Source organism: Coenobita brevimanus, chromosome 73 (genome assembly GCF_032717465.1).
Source record: "Coenobita brevimanus isolate Jiangsu-jjx chromosome 73, ASM3271746v2, whole genome shotgun sequence".
Lineage (NCBI taxonomy): Eukaryota > Metazoa > Arthropoda > Malacostraca > Decapoda > Coenobitidae > Coenobita > Coenobita brevimanus.
The window spans coordinates 36,120,403-36,147,409 of NC_137026.1; the positions used below are offsets into that span (position 1 = coordinate 36,120,403).

Here is a 27,007-nt window from a genome sequence, read left to right on the forward strand (position 1 = left end):
GTGATATGACTTGAAGAGAGAGAGAGGGAGACTGAAGATGAGGTGGAAAGATGGGAAGGAGAGGTACACTATATGAATTCAGGTGGTGTGAATTGGAGAGTGGGCAACCTGACAGTAGAGGACAGGGCGACATGGAGGTGATTTGTTCATGGCCACCCCGTACGGGATTAAGTTGCGTGGCAATAGATAGACGGACAGAATTTATGTCATTATTACTACTGAGTTACAGTCAACATACATGAGACTATCAAGGCATGTTATGCAGAATAGATAGATAGATGGATGAATTGATAGATACATAGACAGATAGATAGATGGATGGATAGGTAGATATAATTTATGCCAGTATTGATAAATTAGTTAACCTACAGGATAATCAAAATAAATTACTTTTTGTTTTTGCATACGACACATTGGATATTCTCCTGTATGTCATTTATTCAATCTATTTTGGTTTTAGAAAGATAGGAACAGCATAAAAGAAAATACAGAACTATAATATTAAAAAACTAGTCACAAAGAAGTGCCAGGGAGCATTCTGTACCCCAAGAATACCCACATAGGTGACATGGTAGCCTGGCCTGAGCTATGCGTATGCTGCTGTCCATGTTGGCTCCTCTGGTTATTACTCTCAGTTATATATATTATTTTTCCCGTAGACCTAGATCTTCCTCCAGCTGTTTGTTTATATTTTTTAGCAACATTGTTATTGTTGCAGGTCTTGTTTTGTCTGCTAAATCTTTATGCTAACTTTGTGCTAACTTTTATGTAGCTCTTCATTTAAACTTCTCATGTCAGCTCTTCATGTCAATTCTTCATGTCAACTTTTCATCTCCTGACATGATATCTTCAACATTGTTTTCATCTTAACCCCTTCAGTGAAATGATGCACTTTTTTTTTTTTTTTTCTGCTATCTCCAGGCACTTTTATTCCACTCAGGTGAGATATTTTGAACTTTAGGATTTGTGTGTGTATATATATATGACCTTTCAGTACAAAATATCTCTGAAATGTAAAAAAATTGTCTAGAGGCAGCAAAAATAAAGATTAAAAATGCATCCTGTTGATGAAGGGGTCAGTTTCTTCATCCATTTCTCCTTTTGGTGTAAATGTGTTCAGGGTTCTCATAATGGTTCTAAAAGGGATCTTTTTTTTTTTTTTCCTGTGAATGTTTAGTTTGATTTTCCCTTTATTGAACATGTAATATTTCTGTGGATTTGGAGAGGGTTTTTGGTACTGGATTTGTATATAGCAAGTAATATTAACTAACTGTTGTAGAGGCAACACATACCACATTACCAGAAAGTGTCATGGATTCTGCTGGCCATAATACCCTGGGCTGATCCTCAGAGTCATTCTTCCCCCTTTTTTTTTTTTGTCATACCTGTGGCAGCAGTGCTAGGATAAATGTGTGAATGGATGTGCACTGCGTAAATTGTGCAGATGTGTTGTTGGGGCCCCTGGTTTGTTTGGATGTGAACCAGGTGGACTGGAGGCTGAAGTTGCCCTCCCATCACAGTCCACCATCCTTCATGTGAGGGATAAGGAGGGAGTTGAGGGACATTTGTATAAACATGCAGTGGGGCAGTCTGGTTATATCAGTGCCACCATGGAAAGCATCAGACATGTGTATTCTTTCACACATTTATCCCAGCATCGTGTCCCTGCCACATGTGTGTCAGAATCAGCATGGGGGGAAAGGAATACCAAGAGGCAAGTGAATAGCTTTGATATGGTGATCATGGGAGGCCTGGACATAGACCACTGTATTCTTAAACTGAGAATGTGAAGGTGTATGCAAGCACACAGGTAGTGACAGGTGAGTCATTGTAGAGACACTGTGACCAAGCATTGTATATTCATCAGCAGGAGCAGAAGCCAAATGTACTCTCCTCACATTAAGGATGTTGAAGGGTGCAGTTTACCTGCATTTCACATTACAGAGTGCATTTTGCATTGAGGTAGAGAAGCAAAACATTCTTTATTTACCTCTGGAGTTTAATGAAAGTCTTTTTGGAAATGACTTTCAACAGAGAGAGAATTATGTAATGAGGTTGCAAAAGTCATAAATGCTTTACTCACATTGAGTTTCACAAATTTCTGAGCATAATTTTTGAAAGAGTTGTGAGCATTTGATTAGCCAAGATTCCATGCTAAAAAGCACATTCAGCAGCAAGACCCCTAACTTTTATGAAGGGGGTCACAAGCCTTCAAGGGTCATACGTTGAACAGATGTGAGCATTAGATGTGATTATCCTGCCTGTCTCTACAAAGCATATATATTAGTGGGATACAGAACCTAAACATACTGTACTCTTCATCATGGGTTTCACAAGTGACGGTCAGGAACTATGTGCTTGCTTACGCTGTTGATCTCTGTTTGTAGAATACGGCGGAGACATGTATTGATGCACATTATTCAATTGTTAAAGTAGGGATAAAGGAACACCCTATTTAATTAGGGCACATTTTAGACATATAATTTTTCATTGTCAAACATGATACAGGTGACAGTGAGGAATGTTATGCCAGGAATGTAACCTAATGAAATGGAGTATTCTTATTCAGATGTTATCCTGACTTGTACCATCAGACAATTTGCATCAGAATATGGGTTGTATTTAGGGTGGCAGAGGACAGTTCATATCACCTCTTCTCTTACGATGTATTTTGCTAACCGTGCCTTAATATTTTCTCTTATTGTTGTGTATGTGGTTTGAACATCAATGCACATTGTCAGTAACATAAAGAGGATATTGATGTGTAAATTGCAGAATAAGTAACTGAGAAAGAGGTGGCTTAGGAGGCTTCTTATCACCTCTTGCATAGTGATTTATTTTGTCTATTACACATTGTTATTCTCTTGGACAGTATGTTATTTATATCATTTTAATATCAATATAATTTGCATCATCAACAAACAAGAGGATACTGAGGTGCTAAGTGCAGTATAAATCACAAAGAAAGAGGTGTTAAGAAATATCCAATGCCACTAGAAATACAACTCCGACCTCAGAGATACAAGGCCATTACTCCGGATGCAGAACAGTTGGTGTGTTTGGAATATGTGTTTCATTTGAATACTGCCTTATGCTCTTGTAAATACACACAAATACTAAGCCAATCAGTTATCAGATCAGTGGGAATATCAGGCTTTGTCAAAATTTGTATCTTGACTCATTGTATTCTTAAACCATGGCTGATATTCATGGAGAAATGTAGGATAAATTTCTTGATGGATCTTATATCATTTTGCAGGAAAAATGAGGGAATTGGAAAGCATTATCAGCATTTTCCTTCTTTGTCTTTCCTGTAAAAATTGACTTTAGTTAAGGTACCAGAGAAATATGATCATGAGTTTCTTTGTGAATTATCAGTGACAAAAAGCTTCAACCCCTTCAGTATAATGACATCTTTTTAAATTTTTTGTTGCTGCCTTTTGGTGATTTTTTTTTTTTAGCAAAGGAAGAGCCTCATGGTCTTGAAGAAGTTGGATAAAGTTATCATTAATCCCTTCACTGCAAGAGATCTCTTCTTAGCTGAATAAAACCTAATAATATAGGTGATGGCAAGTATAAAATATGTAAGTACCATCATATTGAAGGGAAACTCAATATCTTCCCGGGCTCCTACCCTCCTTGTGCGGCAGTGTAGGATTGGATGATGGATGGATGGATTATCATCATCATCATCATCATCATCATCATCATCATCATCATCATGCCTTTGACACATGATTCTATTCAGCTCTGGGGAGACCTATTGTGATGAAGAGGTGAATGCCAATAGCTTCTTGTCCCTTCACCACATGAGTGCTCTTAGGCTGCATACACATCAAATTCTTGCCTGTGAGCAGGTGTGGGTGGGAGTTTTGCATCACTATGGAGCCTTATTGGATATTGGTGGGTGCAGACAAAAATTTCCATGGTTAGGTGGACATGTTGGGTGGGAGAGAGAGAGAGAGAGAGACAGGATAAAGCCTGAATTCTCGATTTTCCCTAATGTTTCAGGCCACACAAAAGTCAAGTGTTAGAGAAAATAAAGAACTCAAGGTCTGTGCTGTATCTCTATCCCACTCAGCATTTCCACATATAATGGATCATCTTCCGTGGTTATAATGATGCAGGACCTGTAAGCCGAGAAACCATTTACAACGCTGGGTGGTAGCTGTATAACCAAACCATACGTGTTCCCTATGTGTCAACAAATGGGTGGTTGGAGGGTTAGTGCCCCTCCCTGTAAAACAAATAACTCAAAGTCAAATGGCCACCCCTTACAGGATTATGGCGTTCGGCAATAGATAGATAGATAGATAGACTCCCACCCACAGCCACCCTCGCCAGGAATCATTTGGTGTGGATGTAACCTTAAGCTGAAAAAGCAATCTGTTGGTAATAAAATAAAAATGAAAAAGCTGTCATAGTACTGAAGGGGCCAATTATGTGAAAATAGTAAAAAAAAATAAATAAATATATGGGCGTGGAGCGACTCACAAAAAAAAGGGAAGTAGGAAAAGGAAGGGAAAATGGTTGTGGTGAATTGGGTACAAATTGATGTTAATTGATAAAAATTGGTGTAAATTGGGTGTAAATTGGTGTAAATTGGGTAAATTGGTGTAAATTGGGTGTTAATTGGGTGTAAACTCTCTCACCAGCCAAGAGTCCATGTATGACGCTTATGCCGAACGAGACAACATCCCTCTCACCACGTAAGTAATGTGGTGCGTGTACGTGGATGCGTGTCAGTGTACGTAAGTGTATGTGTGTGTGTTTGCATGACATCCCCGACCCTATACGTCTTGTTGCCTCGTTGCTAACATCCCAGGCCAACCCCATACTAACATTTGGGCCTCCTGTGCCTCGTATTGGGTACCACAGGACTTGATTTACTAACTTCAGGGGGTGATTTTTTGAGTTAATTTTGAGTTAGAAATGCAACAACTACATCGGTTCAGTTTTCAGTCATTACAAAGCTACAGTTACTGATGACATTATGAGCAAAAATGGTCTCCCTCATAATTAACTCATTAGGTCATCAGTAACTGTAGCTTTGTAATGGGTGAGAGTTAGACCCATGTAAAATGTACTGGAGCTTTTTTCGTCTTCTTCCTTTTCTTGTTCTTCATCTTTTTTCTTCTTCTTCTTCTTCTTATTCATTTTCTATTTCAAACTGCAAATTATCCAAAAAATCACCTGAAGTTAGTTTTGTGTATCAAATCCTGGGAGACCTTACATTCATCAATCCTAACCCACAATAACAAAAACGTTTTATGCCTCCTGCTGTACGTCAGATTGTAACCTATAATAATATATAGGGATCCAGTGTCCTGCTTGTCCCTGTCTTATCGCTATACTGCTTTTACTTTAACTTGACCAAAAATTGCCTTCTCTTCATAGTGAATTCTGAGTTGTAACAGTTGGTTAGTGCTAGAATATAATGTTAGTCTTGAAGAAATGCAGTGGAAAGGATGTAGAGCTGCTGTATTGCCTTTTTCCGCCACTGAACTATGTCTTATATGCTGCAAAAGGACAAAAAATCTGGGCCAAGTTAGAGTAAAAGAAGTATAACTTCCCCAGCTGACCCATTGTAACATCTGGGTCTCCTGTGTCGTATATTTGCCCGTCCTAACCTGTATTAACAATAGGATTCGCTGCCTCCCACTATACATCAAACCTACAATAATACACAAGCGCTTATTTCATAGCTTTCTGTACCTCATTGCTAACACCCCCCAGCTGGCCCAGTAATAACAGTTGGGTCCCTGCGCCTGATATTTGCTGATCCTAACCTGTATTCGATGGTAAGATTTCATGCTATGTGCTGTACGTCAAACCTGGGATAATACACAAGCATCCATTCCTTAGCTTGTCCTTTCCTCCATTCAACCTCATAGTAACCTTTGGGTCTCCTTGATCTTATATTCGCCAGTCCTAACTTATATTAGCAACAAGTTTTCCTGCCGATAGCTGTACGTCAGATTCTAAACCATCATGCAGGCCTCTATCGAACTGCTTCCTCTCTTCTTCCTTCCTCATCACAAACACCCTCATCCAACCCATTATATCAGATTTCCTTTCCCCCTACTTGCCGTAAGTCCTGACTAAAAAATATATACAGTACAAGCATCCATCCTTTAGTTTTGTCCGACTTCTGACCCTAATGCAACAATATCATTTCCTGTCTTCTATCTGTCTCAGGTTATATTCCATAGTAAGGTGCAGTACTTTAACATACAAGTTTCCATTCTTCATCTTTCTCATTCCTCATTGCTCTCACTCCCACGCCGTGCCCTTTATTAACTGCTGGGTTTCCTTCCTCCTAGCTGTAGTACATATAAACCCATGGGAAGTGCACAGACTCTCAATCCCTTACTAAGCACCAGATACAATATTACCCTGTGGGAAGCAAACAGACCACTTATTACTCAACTTGCCCCATACCGTAATAACAGGTTTCTTGTTTCTTTTTATGCCAAACTTTGGGAAGTGTATGATTTTATCCTTCAGCTTTCCCACATCTTCTCACTTTCACCTTCTCATCCCGCCTCGTAACCACATATGAACCTCAGCTGGAGGGTCCGGCAAGTGGAGTGAGCCTTCCTGCTTTCCTGTCCGTGTACTTGGCACCTAGAGTACTTACTTCAGTTTTAAGTACCTACCCTGTAACAAACAACTGGAAAGGGCCAATGGGTCTGTTGCTGTGTACTTACATCTGTACTCCTTTATATGTGAAATTGTCTGGCTTTGATCTCAGTGAAACACCAACCATGGCAGTGAGAGCCTAAATGGAGATGACATTTAATCCTCTAACTTGCAACGCATCCATTAGGTGCATAAGTCGCTTGCTTGTATCCGAAATAAAATACTGAAGTTCAACCATCGCAGTCAGAAGGTTAAGTCCAACATACATCCAAGTCAAATGGTCATAGTATTGATCTCGTAATTCTGATGACATAGGTTCGAATCCCAGCGTAGGCAGGACAGTAGTTGTTATTGGGAATTAATTTGTTTGTGGCCTGTGAGGGTTTACATCAGAGGGGTGATTGGAGTTTATTGATCTCATGATGCCACTTAGTAATCAACCTGTCACTCACCTTAAATATCAGGACCAAGACTCGTATTCTCATTGGTTAAGGAATCTACTGAACACCTTTTTCTAAGCAATTTATTTTACTTATACCTTACTGTCCTTCTTCACGCTACCAAAATCATTTTAATATCATCATAATTTTCATAGATAACATGCCAAGTCATCTCCAAATATAAATTGCCTAGGAAGAGATGTTAGGGAACCTCCGTAACTGATGAGAATACAGGCCTAAATAGCCTAGCCTCAGGCCCCTACACTCCTAATGGGGCGGTGAAGGAGCAGATAATTGCACATGTTTCCGTACTTTTCCAGATGCTGTGTAAAGGAGGGAAAATAAATATCACAAAGGCATTACATAAAGTCTCATATACTAAGATGCTTTGGAGATTCCTTAATACCTCATCTTTAGTGATTTATTCTGCAAATTACACCTAAGTATCCACTTGTGTGTTATTTATCCAAACTATGTTAATATTAAAGAGATATAAATAACATACCAGCGAATGTTAAGGTGTCAGATGCAAAATAAATTACTAAGAAAAAGGTGCTGTGAAGACTCTTATGGCACCTAGAATATGACTAAAAAAAAAATAAAAGAAAAAAATTTGTGTGTATGTGTTTATGTGTGAGCGTTTTTAAGTGTGTAAATGTACTATGTGTGCGTAAATCATCCATTCATGTTGTTGATTATATGATTTTTGCAATTGAGTGGCATCATTGCTATGTTTATAAATGTTGCATTCTGCATTATGAAGTACAGTGTGTGGTGTATCCTCATTATAAGGTGTTTATTATTATTATTATTATTATTATTATTATTATTATAAGTCTTTCAGAATCATGAGGTATTGTTTATTTTATTTCTTGCTACCTTGAGACTGTTGTATTCAACTTAGGAGAGACATTTCAAACTGGAGGGGTTAGATACAGCCTTTTTTAACCCCATTTGTACAAAAACCCTTTCATAAGATGGATGTAATTGTCTGGAGGTAACATGAATAAAAATTAATAATACATCACTGGACCGAAGATTTCGTATCCATGGTAAATTATGAAGAACTGTATTTAAAATATTATTATTAATTTTTTTTACCCATCCCTGCCTTATAATGAGGAAAGAAGACTGTAGATGAATTTATATTTGAAAGTTTTCTCTATAGCTAGATGAGTTTTTGAACATTTTTTGTAATATATACAGTATATAAGGAGAATGTTGCCTGTCTGTTCTTTCTTTTGTAACTGATTTTCTTCTCTTCGACTGTTAAAGTAAGACGATGGAAAGGCGTGTGGTGCTGGTCAGGTGAATAAAAACACATAATTACTGTATTTCTGACACGCTTAAATCTGAGGCCTGTGTTCTTGTGACGCTAGGAGTTTCCCTGGTACCTCTTCCATATCAGTTTATTATGCCTATTGCACCTAAACTTGATGCCAGAGAAGGACGCCTTTCCCAGGTGGCATTGATATAACTGGGTGTTTCCACTGACTGATTATACAAACATCCCGCAACTCCCTCTGATCTCTTGAAAGGAGGATGGTAAGATAGGGCAGTCTCATTCAGTGGAGTTCACATTTAGATGAAGCTGGGGCCACATCAAAAATATGTGCAGAAATAAACTCATCAGGAAGTGGTGCCAGTAGACTTTCTTAACCAACAAGAATACTCCTCCTAGTTTAGCTCACCCGAAGCAGCGCACGCACCCTAAGAGGCCCTCTGGTGGCTGGGACGGTACTACTACTAGCAGCTCACATCCACACAATGCCTTGGCCTTGTTGCTTATGGATAATGAAGTTGTCTAATATCCTGAACATCTTTATTAGGGCAGTTAATTACAGTTGGTATTATCAAGTTGCAGTAGTGTGGCAGGACAGTACTGTACATTGATTACAACAGTACAGAAACATGTACTTTTTACAGAAGTGATTGGTGCGAGAGTTTAAGACAATTTAATGTAGATTAGTATCACCCGTTGCAGGAATTATGTATTCACTCCTCTTTCTATGGGTCCACTCACATAACACTAAAAAATTAGATAAGAAATAAGAGAAAAATTATAAAAGTAAAGTGATAAAGGAAAGTCAAAGGATGGAAAAAAGAATACATACTGAAATTTAAGTGTACTGTAATGTCCAAATTGAAATGACGATGTGATAAAAAAATGTGAATAGTATAAAATAGGTTACAGAGAAAGAGATAAAGTACTGCACTGACTCAGTCAAAATTGTGATGTGGACTTGAGCTGAAAGTGGTGTTAGTATCCAAACCCCACATCAGAGGGCCTCTGAATCCTCTAGTAGGTGGCTTGAGATTGGGAGATCACGGTGACGTGTACATTACTCTAGCCTGCTTGCATCACGCGCACGATTGCTTCATTCTGCTTGCGGTACTCTAGGCACGGCATGTTGGCTTCTAGCTGTAGTGTTAAGGCGATGGGGAGTAATATGATTTGATATGAGATTTGTAGTCCAATGCTGGTTAGATTTATGCTCAGCTGTGATTTGCGCCCTTCCATACATGCCCATACTCCCTCACTTTAACTCCATCTCCTGTAACTATAGTAAAAATTAACTCCATCACAATTCATCCATACTCCCTCCCACAACTTCATCTCTTGTAACTATAGTGCAGACTTACTCCATCATTTGTAATTATAATCCACACATGCTTCACCTAACTCTTTCATGCTCTTCTACATCTGTCCATACTCCTTCATTCTAACTCCATCACTTTAAGTATAGTCCAGAATAATTCCATCACCTAGAACCACAATCCATACTCCTCACCCTGACTCCCTCATCGATAACTATAATCCATACATACTCCACTAAACTTCACCACACCCTTTCACACCTCGCCATGCTTCCTCACACTCAAATCCAAACGTATTCTCTCACTCTTACCCCATAATCCATTCCAAATTAGAATTATATTTACAGGAAATAGAGTGAGGGAAAATTGGGAGGTGTGGAATGTTGTGGATCATGGCTGAGCATAATTCAGATTTGTAAAGGACTGTAGGATGATACAAGAGAGTTTTATTATCATTATTATTTATTATTATTATTATTAATATTATTATTATTATTATTGCTGTATTATTATAGTCTTATTATTATTATTCACAGGTATCACGTTAATCCGACTAAAGTACATGAATAATAAGTTTGATTATATTTATGAGAAGATATGTTTTGAATGTTTAATCTATTTATTTGGAGTAAGTAAAAAACAGCTGATTAATTATTACATTAGTTGAAATAGATAACTTTAATGAGTAAATTTATTATTATGATTATTAGGCTTTGCTTTAAATGTTCTTTATTTGACATAGGAAATAACAACTGATACAAATATACTTTCCTATAGGTTGTGATATATTGTAAAAAACTTAATTTTATAATATATTGTTTTCTATCTTTAAAACTTCTTCAATCCTATGGCTTTTGTTTTATTATATTAGTTTTGCTGTTTAGAATTTTTATTCAGCATAGAAAATCATTTCAGACTGGAGGGGTTAGATATAATGAATCTCTTCATTATACAGAGTTTTTCAATCATATTGTATTGTCTGTTTGTTTTCATCTGAAGTAACTGGGCAAATCTCGCTTGACCAACTAGTCATGGCTGCGTGAATTTTGATGAGCCTTAGTCGAGAGGTAATAATAAGCCTCCTTGGTTACTAGTCAAATTTACCCTCCAGAGTAATGCACTTGTCCATCAGTTGAACTCAAAAGAGGATAGTGATCTTTGCCAGGTGAAGGCAAACATACTATAGCAGCAAAAATAAATTTAAAAATGACAACACAGAGATACAAGAGGTCAAAAATACAGTACATTGTAGGATTGAAGAAATTGTATGATATAAATAATTTTGGTGTTTTCTGTGTTTTTGCATTTTATAAGCACAAAATTTAAATGTTTACTCTGAAACATGAAGTTCTTAAAAGCACAGATGTTTTTCTTATAGCACAACAGAATAAACAGTTTATGTTATTATTTTTCAAGATCTTACAATACTACCTTTTTAACCCCTTCATTATGATAGTGTGTTTTCTCATTTAGTCTTATTATAAAGGACAGTTGTACGAGTATTCTGCTCTTGGGAACCTCTTATCTTGAAGGAGGTATAGACGGTCATCAGTAACCCTCTTTACAATTAGAGGTTTTCTAGATGCTAAATAAGATTGTCTGGCAGTGGCAAGAATGAAATACTGTGCAGCAGTAAATCCTTGTTATAAATCAGTCTTTTTTTTCTATAATACAGGACAAACTCTTTAATTAAAAAAAAAATAATAATGATATCCTAAACCCTCCACTTTCCAACATATTTTTCTTGCTGTAGGGATTGTTGATATTACCTACCCAAACACAGTCAGTGCATTTTTGAAGACAGAATTTCTTTTGTGGACCCTCAAGAACAGATTATAAAATGCTACTCTGAGGTATTTCACTGTATGTACCGTTAATAATAGTGTGCATTATTTATAGTATACTTCTCTAGTTAATTACCATTTTGATTCCATCATTCCAAAATATTCTGTCTTCCATAAAGCCTTTGGACCCAGCATTTTGGATTTGGGAGGTTGTATTGTATTATTTCCCACGGTCCCAGTTAGTACTTTCGCAGTTTCGGGAAGGGTAAATTCTAGCAGTCATTCTCCCATTAAGTATTCCATATACCCGAACTTATAATGAGGAATGCTGACTTAGGCCACATCCACACCAAATGCTTTCTTGTGTAGGCAGGTGTAGGTGTGAGTTTTACATTGCTAAAACCCTTACAAGTAGCTCCATTGGAGGCAGGTAGATAAAAACTTCTATGGCTTGTATTCTTGTTGGTTGAGGAAGTTCCCTAACACCTTTTCCTAACTGATTTGTTTATTACACTTTACTGTACTCTTCTGTGTTACATAAATCCTTCCACTATCATCATACTCTGCAAAGATAACATGCAGTGAGATATTAACCAGCCATATCCAAAAATAAATGACTAGGGAAAAGATGTTAGGAAGATTCCTTAACCAATCAAAATACGACCTATGAGCCTGTGTGGTATGGTGATGCAGAACTCCATCCCACAGCTGGCCACATCAGCAGTCATTTGGTGTGGATGTGACCTTGTAAGTTCAAATAACTTTAGAGAAACACATCATCTTAGTAAAGGGGTTAAGAAGGTAAAAACACCATTAGGATTTTTCTTCGGCCATATGACACCCTTTCCTCCCAAATAATTTTTCAGTAATACATGTCCTTCCTCCCTGATAAATTTTTGTCCATACATTGCCATCTTCCCTGATAAATTTTTGCCCATACATCCATAATAAATTTTTGCTCATATGGCACTTTCCTCCCCCCGAGTAATTTTTTTGGCCATACGATATTTTCCTCCTCCCCTTCCCCCCCTAACGCCCTATGGAATCACCAGCTCCTCGCACCCTGGCGGCTATGACAAGAAGCAGCGTCGGCGGTCCAGAGAGCACGAGGGGTACGTAGGAGCCAGCTACACAGCCGACCAACCCTATGGGGGTTCGCGCTCGTCTCCTCCGCGCAACGAGTTCATCAACACCAATGAGTGAGTCTTGGGGAGGTTGAGGGATCCTATGCTCCTTCGCTCAGCCCTACTTCTCTCAACCAAACCTTTGGAGATACTGTATTGTTATTATTATTATTATTATTATTATTATTATTTACTGTAACTGTATATGTGAATTGTTAAATTTTTTTATTTATGTATTTTTAATTATTTGTTTATTTCTGTACCGTGTAACTTTTGATAGCAGAAGTGTGTTTGGTTAGGATGATGGTGGTTATTATTACTACTGTATTGGTATTTTTTATGGATTTAGTTTTTTCTGTAGTGTTTTTCTTTGTTCAGAATGAATGGTGAAAAATTCACTTATTGTGATGATTATTTTGACAACTTCTGTTACTGTATTTTGGTGTTTTTATATTTCCCATTTCTAGCTCTGACCAATCCTTCAAAAATTAGTGCAAAATTGAGTCAGGACGATGATGATGATGATGAATGTTGGATGTAATTGTTTGTTACTTCTGTATATTTGAGTCTTCACTTTGATGGTTGTCTTTCAGCGTTTTAATGTGATTTGCTGTTCCTCTAATTCATCGTTGTTTTGCTGTGTTGATAACGTAATGTTGTGAGAGCCACTAACAACTAATTATTTTTCTTAACCAAGGTTTGATATTCTAACTCAGTTTGGATTATATAACACTACAGTACTGATAGATTTTAGTCATTTCTAGATAAGTTTTTAGACTGTCAGTCCAGTGATATACTGTATTTTATATATATACTGGATGCTGGTAGTGCTGGAGAGGGATGTCTTTATATGGTGGCGCTGATATGACTGTGACACGGCTGCCATTTCATGCCAACATCCCGTACTTCCTTCCTATCCCCCAGAAGGAATATGGTGGACTGCAGGAGATGGGTAAATTCAGCCTGCAGTCCACTGGGTTCACATTTAGATAACCCTGAGGTTGCAGCTACTACTACTACTACTACTACTGGGCACAGGTAATTTTATCCATCTTTGGAGAGAAGTATTGAACTGGAGGGTTAGATACAGCCTTCATTAACCCCTTCACTACAAGACATCTCTCTGAAACTGAAGAAAATTGTCTAATGATAATATTAGTAGTTGCTGTAGCCCCAGGTTCATCTGAAATGTGAACCCAGTGGACTAAAGGCTTGAAAAACCCTTCTGCCATCCACTATACTTCTTTTAGAGGGATAGGGAAGTAATGGTGGGACACGTGTATAACCAGACAGTTGAGCTACCTAGTCCTATCAGTGCCACCACATGAAGGCATTCCACTACAGCACAAATATTATATAAGATACAGTTCATCATCTTAGTGTTGGGGCCAGTTGTCATATTCAGTATTTGACTGTGCTCTATGTTGATAGTTGTCTTAGGTTTCCCTTTACTTCTTATAGATCCTTCTGACTACATTAATTTGTGGGAAACAGGATTCATCTTTGCTTTTCATGGTTTTTGTGTTTTCTATTTAGTCATTTTTAATTCCATCTCTTTTTTATTTGATTTTTTATTTATTTATTTATTTTGTACAATACAGTAACAGGAAATGAGATTATGATGGTCTGAGATCAAGTTTCTATCTTTTCTTTTCTCAGACATTGTTTTACTTCTGTCAGTTTTGACAGTAATGATGATATGATAACAGTAGTAATAATAATGATGATGATGATTCAAAGTTTGAGTTGAGAGTTGTGGTATGAGCAAACTAATTCCCCCCCCCCCCTGCATACTAACCCATTTTCTTAGGTCCCCTCCAAACCAACATATGCATAATATTTAGTAACTTCCAGTGTTATTAAATCTATACTTTGATAATGTTTTCTTTAGTTTATTCTTCCTATTCCCAGAATTCTTTATTCAGCTTAGGAGAGACTTTTCAAACTGGAGGGGTTAGATACAGCCTTCATTAACCACTTCACTGCTGGAGGTCTGTCCTAATTTGAATAAAATCTCATGGTGATAGTTGGAATAAAGTAAGAAAATGTAATTGTATTGAAAAAAAATATGGTCTAATATATTTATTTATATATTTTTGGAAGTTACTAATACAGCTAGATCAAATTTTAACACAAAATTTTTCCTCTACATTGCATTTATAACATCTTTCCCCACCATACTTTTATGATACTATATTTCCCTTACCAAGCATTGATGACATTTTCTTTCATGAAGCATTTATTAACAGATTTAGCATTTTTTGTTTGCCATTGATGAAGACATTTTTACTTTCTATTGATTTGCATTTAGTTATTAGTGTTTTATATTATGTGGGTTATTTATTTTATGCCAACTATGGCTCAGCTCAGGCTTTGCACTTTCATGTAGCAATTTATTTTCTTTCTAAAGCCTATACATATTCACCTTTTTGCTGCTCTATGGATGCATTTTGGTATTTTTTCAGGTCAAATATCGATCATTAATATGAATCACGAAAATGTCTAGCAGTTGAAGGATTGAGATATTTTTAACTACTTTGTGGCCAGAATTTGCCTCAGTTTAATGTTGTGGTATCCTGAGTAACGATTATTGAAGGACAGTATTCTAAATGGCATAGGAGGCATGGTAACACCTCTTCCTAAACAATTCACTCTGCATATACACCTTAACATTTGCTCGTATTGTATTTATAGTGTTTTAATTTCAACGTTGTTCCTTTTAATAGCATACAAGATAATAAAATGTTGCAGTATGTATTATAAATTGCGCCACTTCCAGCAGTATGTGAGATTAATTGCACTTTTTCTTTAGGCATTTATTTTACATATTGCACTTCAACATTGTATTGTATGTTGTGTGTATCATTTTAATACTGACATATTCTCCCTTAGTAACGTATAATCATGGTAGGAATGTCACATAGCCCATTACTTTTCAGTGTACACTGTGGCATCACTTAACAGCATTACAGTACAAGTGAATAGAAGGTGTAATATGCAGGTTACCGCAAATTGCTAAGGAAGAGGTGCTAGGAAGTCTCTTGAAATTCAGCCATAATTGTGTCCATAGAAAGAAGAAGGGTTAACACCACTGAGCATTTAGCGGGACATGGCAAAATTTTGGTGCCTCGGTTTCTCTCTCAGGGCTTTATTTCGTGTGGCATAGAAGGCTTCAAAACACCTGTTCCTTAGCAATTTATTTAGCATTTTGTGCCCTGACATTCTTTCATATCCTGTTTCTGTTGCATAGCTTACAGGGATAACATGCAAGAGGATGAAGTATAACCTGCTAAGAAAAAAAAAGTGGAATACCGAGCTTTCATCCATTGTCTCTAAACAGTTAATGAAAGCTCGGTACTTCACTACTTTTATATTAGCGAGTTTTGCTTCATATTATACTCTTTGTACAAGAGGATATTGAGGTGTAATGTGAAGAATAAATAATTAAGGAAGAGGTGTTAAGAAATCTCCAAAGCCACTTTGGTGTCTGGATGTAAATGTTCACTCAGCACACACCACCATAACGCAGTATTTTGTATATTATTTATATATGTTGCACTGATTTACAAGTTTTGCAATATTTCAGTACTTTTTTATGGTACTACAATTTTTTACATTGCATTTAATTTATTACGGTTTTCACTAAAGCATTTAATTCACCATCAAGCCATAGTCAGTAGATGTATTAATCCATACAAATCAAGATGTCTGTTTCATTTGATGGATGTTGTAACGGTAAATGAGTTGGATCTAAATTCATGTTCAGTGATGTAAAGAAAAAATATCACTTCCACATTTAATAAAGGGTGATTCAGGGAAAGGTTGATGCTTTTATGGGTTTTGGATTGACTGAAAAAATAACGCTCAACCATTATTTTAATATTTAGCAGAATTGTAAATATCCGTGGATGCCAGTTATGTGATTTTTTTTTTTAAGCATCATATTACAGTATTTATACCACAAAAAACTTTTTAGACAGTTTGGATATGCAAAAGAAGCCCCATATAAGCATTAGTATATATTTTGAATTGCCCAGTATGTTTTACTTTAGGGAGATGATATAAGGAAGAAAATGATGCATCCAAATACTCCATAAATGCAGCCATAAGCGCATGAGCATGACGCCATTTTTAAACGACAACTTGCATCAGACTGTAGAGGGACCATATACATGATAGAACTTGGCTTGATCCTGTCTCTTGACCAATTATAATCTTTTTATATTATTATTTAGTTTTGTCCCATACATATTTTTTTATTTAGTATTTTTAATTTTCATTAAGCAAGCTGATGTTGAATGATACGGTACATGATGATAATGAAGAGCTTACTTATTGACCACTTGCCAAGAACACATATATATTCTGTATAAATGCCAGTGCTTTGCTACCACAGACACACCTTGTTGTAAAATGACAATTATTTTGAATACTGAAAATAGTATTATGTAGAATCCATTTGGTTATATTTGAATCAGTCATGATGATGAAAATTTTTTTGATACAGTATTTGAATAGTGTATTTTAAGAGCATTTGTTTGATTAGAATATTGGCAAGACAGTAGAATGCATTTTGTTATATTTGAATAATTACAAATTGGTTTATACAGTATTAGTAGCTATAGAAGCATTTGTTTTTATTTAAATTACAATATTAAGAATTGGTTTATACAATATTGAATTGATTTATAACCATATTCATAGTTTTAATTAAAATTGTGCTCTTACAGTGTATGAGTAATTAAAAACATATGGTTATGTATGAGGCATTATGAAGATTTTTTTAAATTGAAATTTCAAGTGGTGTGTATTTTAATATTGTAAGAATATTGATCCCTGACTTAACTTAAACTGATCTTAACGTTATGCTCAAGAACAGAAAATTTTAGAGAATGAATATTTATGATCAGTTGACCTAAGAGAGTAGTGTTTGTAAGAATAACTAAGGTGCTGTTGGATGTAAGCTGAAAAATTAAACCTTGCCTTCAGTAATTATGATGTCAGCTGAAATAAATGAAATTTTAAAGCACTACCATTCATAATTAGACTACAGAAAAGAAGAGTTAAAGTACAGTAATTAAATAGTGATTATGATAACCAAACTTAATAACTCCAACTCTCAAACAAAGTTTGAGGATATAAAGAAAATGTATAACCAAAATGATTAACATCAGCTCTCAAAAGGTAAAGCTTGAGTATATACAGTAAACAAAGTATATAATCAAAATAATTAAATCCAGATGTCCAAGCTAAAGTTTTCAACAAGATGTATAAACAAAATTTTAAATCCAAGCATTCAAGATAAAGAGTACATAAACAAGGTGTGACTGTGACAGCGCAAGAAGCATCAAGCAAGTCATCGTGAGGCGAGACCCCGACCACAGCTGTAGCGGTAGTATTTTTAGTTGCCCGTCTAGGTGTGGCGGAGTTGGGTGTGGGGGAGAGATGAGGAAAGAGCTTAATTTTGAGGATGGAAAGTAGCCGTCATTTTATCTAATATTTTGTTTTTATTTTTCTTGGAAGGAACACTCCTTCAGGCTTCTGGCCTGTTGTTCCTTTTTCCTCATATTAAAGAAAATAAAAACAAATAATTGGTTTATAAAATAGCTTCAGCCATGTACTATAGATATGTCGTGTGTTTTTCTACTCCAGACACTTTTATTTTGCTTTTGAAAGGCAAGTTGTTGCAAAGGAGGTTTCTGTGTCTACGACCAGATGATTTCATATAGCAGAGGAGAGATGCTTTGTAGCAAAATTATTGGGAAAAAAGTGTTTGTTAATCCCTTCACTCCAAAGAGTTTTTTGTAAGCTGAATAAAATAATTAGGCATTTACCAGAATAAAGTACAAAGTTGCTTCCCGATGCTGAAGGGGTTAAGCCTCTTCAGTTCTAGGGAGTTGTTTTTTCCATGCTTCAGTTAAATGATTTTGTTTAGCTTAGGAAACACCACACATAGAGATCGTTTACTATTTCTAAGATTTTGAAATATGAACATCTGCTCTTTCGTGCAGTCTCCCTCCCACCCAGTTTCTCCACTTGTCACCATGGAAGTTTTCCAATCCTAAGAGACCACTGAGGGGAGTAGGCTGGTCATCTACCATTAAATGTAATGAACTACACTAGACTAGCCTGGGGCCCCTACACCTCAGAGGGGGTATTGTGGGACTGGCTATGGGCAGTGACCAGCAAGCAAGTGTGTGAGTATGCTTATGACCGGCGACTAGCAATCGGGTGTGTGAGTTTGCCTATCCATATATACACACAGCTGGGCAGACTACCCCCCCAGCGGCGGACCCCCTCGCTACACCAGTCAGCCAAGCCTCTCACCTGAATATGAAAGACCGCCGCCGTATTATTATCCTGGGCCTGGGTGAGTATCTGTTTGCACCAAAATTGGCCAACCCGACCCCTCTTGTCACGTCCCTCTTGTTTGTCTGTCTGTCTGTTTGTTTGTCTGGCTGATTGTATGTCTAAGGTTGGGGTATCCGATTAGTTTTGAAGTATGGTGTTGAAAGATAGCTCAAATTTTGCTCCGTCTTGGTTAGCCAGTTTTTGCAACTGGTTTTAAAGAATAATTAGAAAAAGTAAATTGAATGACAAACTGCTGATCATCTCAGTAATCTGCTTCACACAGTTGGTTTGAAAGAATGATTAGGAAAAGTACATTGAAAACTGTCTACTTATGCATACAGCTCCATAATCATCCCTTCTTTTTATATTCACTGAGTCATATAATAATAAACATAATGCTGTTATTTGTGAACCAACCAAATAATACTGAGTGAACAAAATGGAGGAAGCTGAATATGTTGGAGTGAATAAGTATGAATGTACTACAGTAGATAAATTGGAGTAGAAAAAAAAAGATACAGTACTGAGTCAGCTTTGATTACAAGTACATTTATACATATACTGTAATTTTCTTCCTAATTATCACACCTAACACAGGATCTGAAATCAATTTGGAGTAAACTATTCATTTGACACGACTACCCACTATTTACACTCTCCAACGCCACATTTCAAATCTGATCCTATAAACCAACCATTACTCTGGTAGTTGATGTGAGTTTGTCCTGTAGATGACTGTCACTGTTGCAGTTATTTGTGTTTATTGATATGGATTTTGCTGTGATTCTCTTTAGGTTTATTTCAGTTTGGTTCGTTAAGTTTATTTGGCTGCTTTATGATCATTTTTCAGTAGTGATTCATGGCTATTACATAACGTGAATGACTCCCCTCTCTTTCTCTCTTTTTCTCTCCCTCTTTCTCTCTGTCTTTCTCTCTCTCTCTCTCTCTCTCTCTTTCTCTCTCCTAGGATGATGGGCTGTTCTAGGTGACATGGAGGCTTCAAACATCTCTTCTTTAGTGATTTATATTCTATATTACAGCTTAACAGTCCCTAGTACATCATTAATATTGATATAATTTAAATTAATAACATACAAGAGGATATTGAGTCATAACATGCTGAATAAATCACTAAAAAAGAGGTGCTAAGAAATTTCCAAAGCCACACAGGATGCCATTCAAAATTTTGTCATTCAGAGCTAACTTCTTTCTTTCCCCCCAGCCCTCCACATTCCCCTTGGATGAAGTTTAAAATATCCGAGATTGGTAAATATTAAGTTAGAGAAGCAACGGACATTTGTAGAATTTATCTTTACATACAGTTTGTATATATACTGGTATTCAGCCTTACCCCATCTTTAGGTGGGAATATGGATCAGGATGATGATGATGATGATGATGGTTAACTCTTGCACCCCAGGGAACATCCTCAGATGTGGAGCAGTGCAGCCTGGGTAATGTCCTCAGACGTGCACACTTTAACCCCCCCCCCCCTTTTTTTTTTTTTACGTTTTCTTCAGCTATGCTAAATACCACAGATATCCCGTCCCACTCAGTGTTGGCTTGGCCACAGAGCATTAAGGGTGCTTTTGTTCAGGTGTGGTGGTGCCAGTGTTTGCTGCAAAGCACCCAAAAGTTACTATACTTCAGTCCATTGCCCCATTAGATGATGAAAACTACAGAGATATTTTTTTTTTTTTTTTTTTTTCCCCAAATGAAAAGATGTACTGTACAGTACATTACTTTTCTGTAATGTTTGTTTTTTACTGTACCCTTTCCACTTAAGAATGAAAGTAATTTAATATGAGCAGACACAGCAGATTTGTCCATGTGTGGGAGATCCTTCAAATCCTCAAATCCTGTGCCGTGGGTGCAAAGGTTAATACTGTATTCTGTCCTGAGATTGTCAGACAGAATTACCATCAGTTCCCTGACATAACCAAGATACTGTTTTGCAGGAAGGACAAGGACATGAAAGCACAGAATATTTCCATGTCTCCTGTTCCTCCTTCAAAAACAAATCTTTAGTTATGTGTTGGCACGGATCCTAAGCAATTTTTTCACTCCCCTCCGAACAACTGCAGCCAAGCCTCGGGACCTTACATCTTGCAGAGAGTATTATGGCATTGACTGCTACATTATTTTGTTTAATAGTTACTGGCCTTAGCTCCTTCACTGCAATGATTTTTGAAATCATGCAAGCATGTTGGAGCCTTCAAAAACAAAACAAAATGAAATGAAATGATTCTTGCTACCTTCAGATGATTTTACTTTGCTTAGGAGAGATATTTTGAAATGAAAGGGTTTCCATATATGTAGCATTCATTAACCCTTTCACTAGAAGATGGTTCTCAAAGCTACATAATGTGTTTGTTTGGTAGCGAGAATAAAAAATAAATAAATAGGGATCATTTTGGTGAAGATGCTAATAAATGTCCATGTTGAAAAATAGAAAGCATCATTTACATACTGTACAGGCTGTACAGTATATCTACAAGTGTCAGTTGCTTCCACCTTTACCATTAAAACTCAAAACATTCCTCAAGCATGAGTTAAAAATAAAATACATAAGCTAAAGGTGCAGAGAATTAAATTAGCTTTGTGTAATCACCAGACTTGAGTTTTAAAGTATCACTTAAGTCTTATAAAAAGTTGTGATGTAGTTGTTAAGTTGGGAATAAGATTTAAACTAAGAAGACTGATAGGGAATTTTGTGATAGAAAGTTATGGCACAGAGTACATGGCATCCTCAGTTATCAACAAAAAATTGTCATAGTAAGGGACACATACTAGCAAAAAATTGTCAGCATAAGGAATTTGTTAGCAAAAAATTCAAAATAAGGGAGACACTAGCAAAAAACTGTCAAAGTAAAGGAGGCATGTTGTTTACTCATTTCAGTACAGCAGAGGTTCTGGAGAGGGATGCCTTCATGTGGTGGCACTGATATAACCTGGTGGCTCAACTGCCTGGTTATACAAACATCCTCAGCCACTTTCCTATCCCCCAGCAGGAGGATGGTGGACTGTGTAAGGGTAATTTAACCCTGTAGTCCACTGGGTTTCCATTTCAGATGAACCTGGGGCTACAATAACTACTGCTACCTGTTCATTTATCTCTCTCTTTTTTTGTATATTTATATGGCAACTTCCAGAAAATTTTAATCTATTAAGGAAGGACATCTCATAGTGAAGAAGGTAGAGAATATTCATTGTCCTTTTTTTTTTTTTCTTTCTTTTAACATAGATAATTGCTAACTCTTGCCGTATTTAAACTCATTGTGGGCAAATTAATTACGGTATCAACAGTCATAAGAGGGATGTGTTCCAAGACCTTTAAAAATCACTATTCATTAGGGGAACTGGTAAATTGAGTTTATAGGGAGCAATGTGAGTTTTGATCGGATGTATTTCAGGAGTTTCCCTTGACTTAATAGCAAAAAGGAGTGCCAAAAAAACAAAATAAAAGACAGCTGATATCAGGTACTGTACCATAAGTATATATGTGATGAGGAAGCCATGTTCTCTCTATATTTAGTTACCATATTTTAGCAGACTTCATTGTTAGTGTCATAAGTTAAAATACATCAAACAACCACCACTGTTTACATTATAGGAAAGCACACATGTAAGGTCACAAAATTGTACAACTAGAGTAATAATACTTGATGGTGTTACTAGATGGTATTTTCTAAGCTTAAATTGGCAGTTAGAATCCATTATGGGCCCTGGAAGAACAAGAAGAATGCTTTAGTTTAGGACTGTTGACTATACAAGGGTCATTTAAGCAGCCAGTTTTGGGTAGGATAATGTTCTGTTTCAGGTTATATACAGGGTGGTGCACATGTTGCTTCCTGAGCCATCCTTGCAACACATGAAAACACTAGTGATGCACTAATTGTACCCACAATGCTGTAACAATGATTGATAGTCTCAGTAACTATAAAATGCCAGTACGAGATTATGTCATTGACATTTTCCTTGGTGGTTGTGGGCTGTGTTATCCTAGCCACAAGCCCCTGCATCTCACAAGGGAGTATGGGACGAGCTGGGTATGCACAGTGAACCCCATTTCAGCATGTGGGTGTAGTTCAACCACTTGAGTGATCACAAGAATCAGTGATGCTTAACACCTGTTGCTATCTTGTGTTGCGGAGACGGCCTGGGAAGTGACTGACAGCTGTATTGTCATGGGTGGTGGGGAGATGTTAGCACCTCCTCCACACTGTTTTATTTTTATATATGCCACTTGAGTTTTCTCTCGTATATCATTCATGCAGACTTAACCACTTCACCTCCAGGTAATTTCCTTCATCTTGGGAGAAAGCCTTTCATAGTGTAAAAGTTAAGCAGTGCTGCATCTAATCTCTCCAGTTTGATATATATCTCCAAAGACCAGTAAAATTATTTATAATAGCCAGAATAAGGCATAAAATGCATAGTAGAGTGAATGGGTTAAAACTGTATGAATAATGTGCAAGAAAATATTATAGTGTTATATTCAAACTGCTGAGGAGGAAGTGATAAACAGCCTCCTAATCACATGGAAATACAGTTCATAATCACCACTTTAATTATGTAACTTACTATTACAGTGAATTGGTTGCCTGTGGGTTATTAGTACACTGTATCTTAAACTACAGTACAGTGCATTCATGTTTGTTGTAATTTGTTGCTGGGAAAAAAACTGGTCTGTGTCAACTGGTGATTATGCTTTTACTTTGGTTGTCATCTGTGCAGGTGTAAAGGGATCAGGATTGGATAGTCTCTTCTTTCAGGAATTAACTAATGGTATCCATCACTGATCTTGACTGGATATTCCGTTCCTTTGAGAATTAATTTATGCTGTTATATTTGTTAGTGATCTACTGTGTTGTAGGAATGTTGAAGTTTTTTTTTTTTTAATCAACTTTCATATCCAAAATGAGGATTAAAGTACAGTAGAGTCTATATTAGGTGCTTGCTTCATAATTAGTTTGATATATGTATTGTTGAAAAAGATGTAACAATATTCAGGTAGGTCCGGAACTCTCATCTTTGTGTAAAAGAGTGATGTGGCAAACCCGCAGCTCAGCACTGTATTGCCACCAGCTCTTACAGTATTAGGAGGAGGAGGGAGACAACCTGGTGCTTCTTTCATCCTGTGAGTATTGGACTCCAGGATATTTGTTTTTGGTGATGACATTATACAGTATGGTGCAACTTTGTCATATGTTTACCTTTTGAGGGGCCAGGGTATTGCTCCTATTTAGAGTACTGTGTTGTTGGAGTAGCACTTAACAGCTGGATGCACTCCTTGACCTTACCAGTGTCCCTTGGGTGAGACTAAGCACTCGACCTCATATTCCATAGCATGCATTTTAACCTTGTAAGTTACTAAACCTTGATGATTATTGTTGGATCAGGCAAAATCACAGTGTCAGTAGCTCAGTGGCTGAACATCATTTGCAATTAAATATACTAAAGCATTTAAACATTTACCTGGTCAATGATAAAATGTTGCCTTTGAAAACTTTGAGATTTGCAGGTAACCCACAGGCAACCATTTTATTGTGTGGGTGTGTGGAGTGTTGAGATGACTTGTGTGATCAGGAATGTGGCTGGATGTTGTTGTCTGGATATGAATTTCAAAGTGGAGTTGGTGTCTGAGAATTTGTATCAACTTCCCATTTATCTTCTTGTTCTGTGCATTTAGTTAGCAAGAAACACATATGAACATAGACATACATAAGCAAACTTAAACACAAGAATGCACACACATACACACACACATGCACACAAACAAGTATACATACATATACTGTCTACATACACAGTTAAGGCATGTGCAGCGTAGCAAGGAAAAAACAAAAATTTTCTTCATTACATTATGTGCACAGATAAAATGCTTGGCTTTTATTTAGTGTATTTTCTACTTTATATATTATATTTCAAGAAAAGTGTGCATTTTGTATTGGACTTGCATTTTTGGAACATTACTCAAACACACAAAAACAAGAACACATGCAATAACAGTATGTCAAACTGCATCACACCTCACTACAATACACTCTTCCACAACCCAGCTCATCCAACCATACCCTATCCAGTTCAGCCCAGCCCAACCCAACCCAACCTAGGCAATCCAAGATCAAAACAAATACAGCCCATCTTAATGCAGTACCTAACCAAAGCTAACACAGCTAAATGTAGTCTAACCTAATCTAACCTAACTAAACCTAGCCCAACCCAATCCAGCCCAACCCAGTCCAGTCTAACATTGCATAAACAAAGTTATACGTATGTTTTAGCCTGACACAAATTGTACTGGATTAAAACAGGTTGCCAAATGCATGCTAATACAAAACAGACATATACACTTATACATACAAGTGCACATGCATATACATATACATATATGCTCATGGTCAGTCATTTTAAGGGAGACTTGACATGCGGACACACAGATGTAAATTGACTCTTCTTTTTTCTCTGTATTTCCTTTTTCACTTCAGGTTTTTGCAGTTTTTACGGATCTCTCTCTCTCACTCTTACTCGTTTGTATCGTGTTTCCATATGCTTCATTTTTTTTCCCCTGCCATATATACTGCATCAATATTATACTAATGTTGTAACACTTGTGTGGTGATTAGAAGAGACATCATGTAAAAATATAAACAAAATATCTTAAGACTGTGATCCATCGGTCTTTTGACCAGCTTTTTAGCAGAGCTGAGTAGCCCAGCAGACTAACTATTTCAACATGGGAGGCTTTAGCAACTGATTAGACTAGCAAAACTAATATTTACCCTTCTTAATACTGCCAAATGAATTTATTCAGCAAAGGGAGGACTTCTTGTAGTGAACTGGGTTAATGCAGTGGCATGCGCCACCCTTGGCATACACATTATACTCCTGAATGTTCCTAAAGAGTTCTTCTTGGCCTCTACAGTCAGGCTTGGCCATTCTTTGATGACCCATTTTTAAAATTCCAACACTGCCCCTGGGATAACAGAATGTACTCCTCACTGCCAGAATTCCACCCTAAGCTGAATGATATATTTTGGTGGTTGCAAGGCTAAAGTTTACAAACTGTCAGCAAATAGAAGGGTTTAAGGGAGGCTTTTTAGTAACTAACCATTGCAAAGTATGGAGTGAGAGCTGGCCAACACTGCTTTATCAACAGGAGTCACTGGCACACCACTCGGGGTCACACGTCACACGATCACTCGGTGAATAGAAGGTTGAAAATATCATGGTGCATAATACCGTAATAATAATAATTATAGTAATAATAATAATAATAATAATAATTTTTTTTTATTCCTCAAAACACCAATTATTACAAAGGAATTCACAGTCACTGGAGACACATTCGCACCTTTACAGCAAGAATAATGACATTTCTCATATATACAGTACAAATTTCATCAGTAAAGAGCCACAACTAAACATTATATTCCTCCTTCACAACACCTGTTCCAAGAATTTATTCATTTGGAAGTTAGGGGTAATAAGATGATGATGATGATGATGATGATGACAATGACGATGATTATAGTGGCAATGATGTTGACAATAACGATGATGGTGATGATGATGGTGATGACTGGCAGTGACAATGACAGTGACAGTGATGATGATGATTGATGGTTATGTAAAGATGTTTTGTTTTAAAGTTACTGGCACATTTGTCCAGTTTTGATAGAATTACTGATGAGTAATGGTGATGATGATGATGATGATGATGATCAGTACTTGGTTCATTGCTAAGTTCCCAGTGATTTAATTCCAGTTCTTAATTAAATTTCTCATGAGTCAATATATAAATTTTTTTGTTAGGTTCCCATGAATTACTTGTCACAGTTGTCTTATCATCAGTGGTTTTAAATTGGAAGTATCTGTTAAAAAAATAAAATAATATCAGTGTAATGGAATCAGAGTTATTTCACGTTTGATTAGTTCATTTCTGTATCATTGACAAGATTATTTGTGTTGCTCTTCAGTATATGTGTTTCAAAATATTTTGTTCCATGCCCAACTTATACTGTATAGAGTATTTCTGTTTGTTTGTGCTAATTCATTTTTATTG

General features: G+C 36.7%; 1 protein-coding gene across 1 annotated transcript in view; it reads left to right on the forward strand.

Moving 5' to 3' along the window:
• The window catches only part of LOC145407387 (prominin-1-like), a 136,346-nt gene that overhangs the window by 107,027 nt on the left and 2,312 nt on the right, over positions 1-27,007 (forward strand). The window contains exons 20-23 of the mRNA XM_080278322.1: positions 4,656-4,709; positions 8,358-8,390; positions 12,517-12,663; positions 18,854-18,958. Coding sequence (XP_080134448.1) covers positions 4,656-4,709; positions 8,358-8,390; positions 12,517-12,663; positions 18,854-18,958 — 339 coding nt within the window. The remainder of the gene's footprint in view (positions 1-4,655; positions 4,710-8,357; positions 8,391-12,516; positions 12,664-18,853; positions 18,959-27,007) is intronic.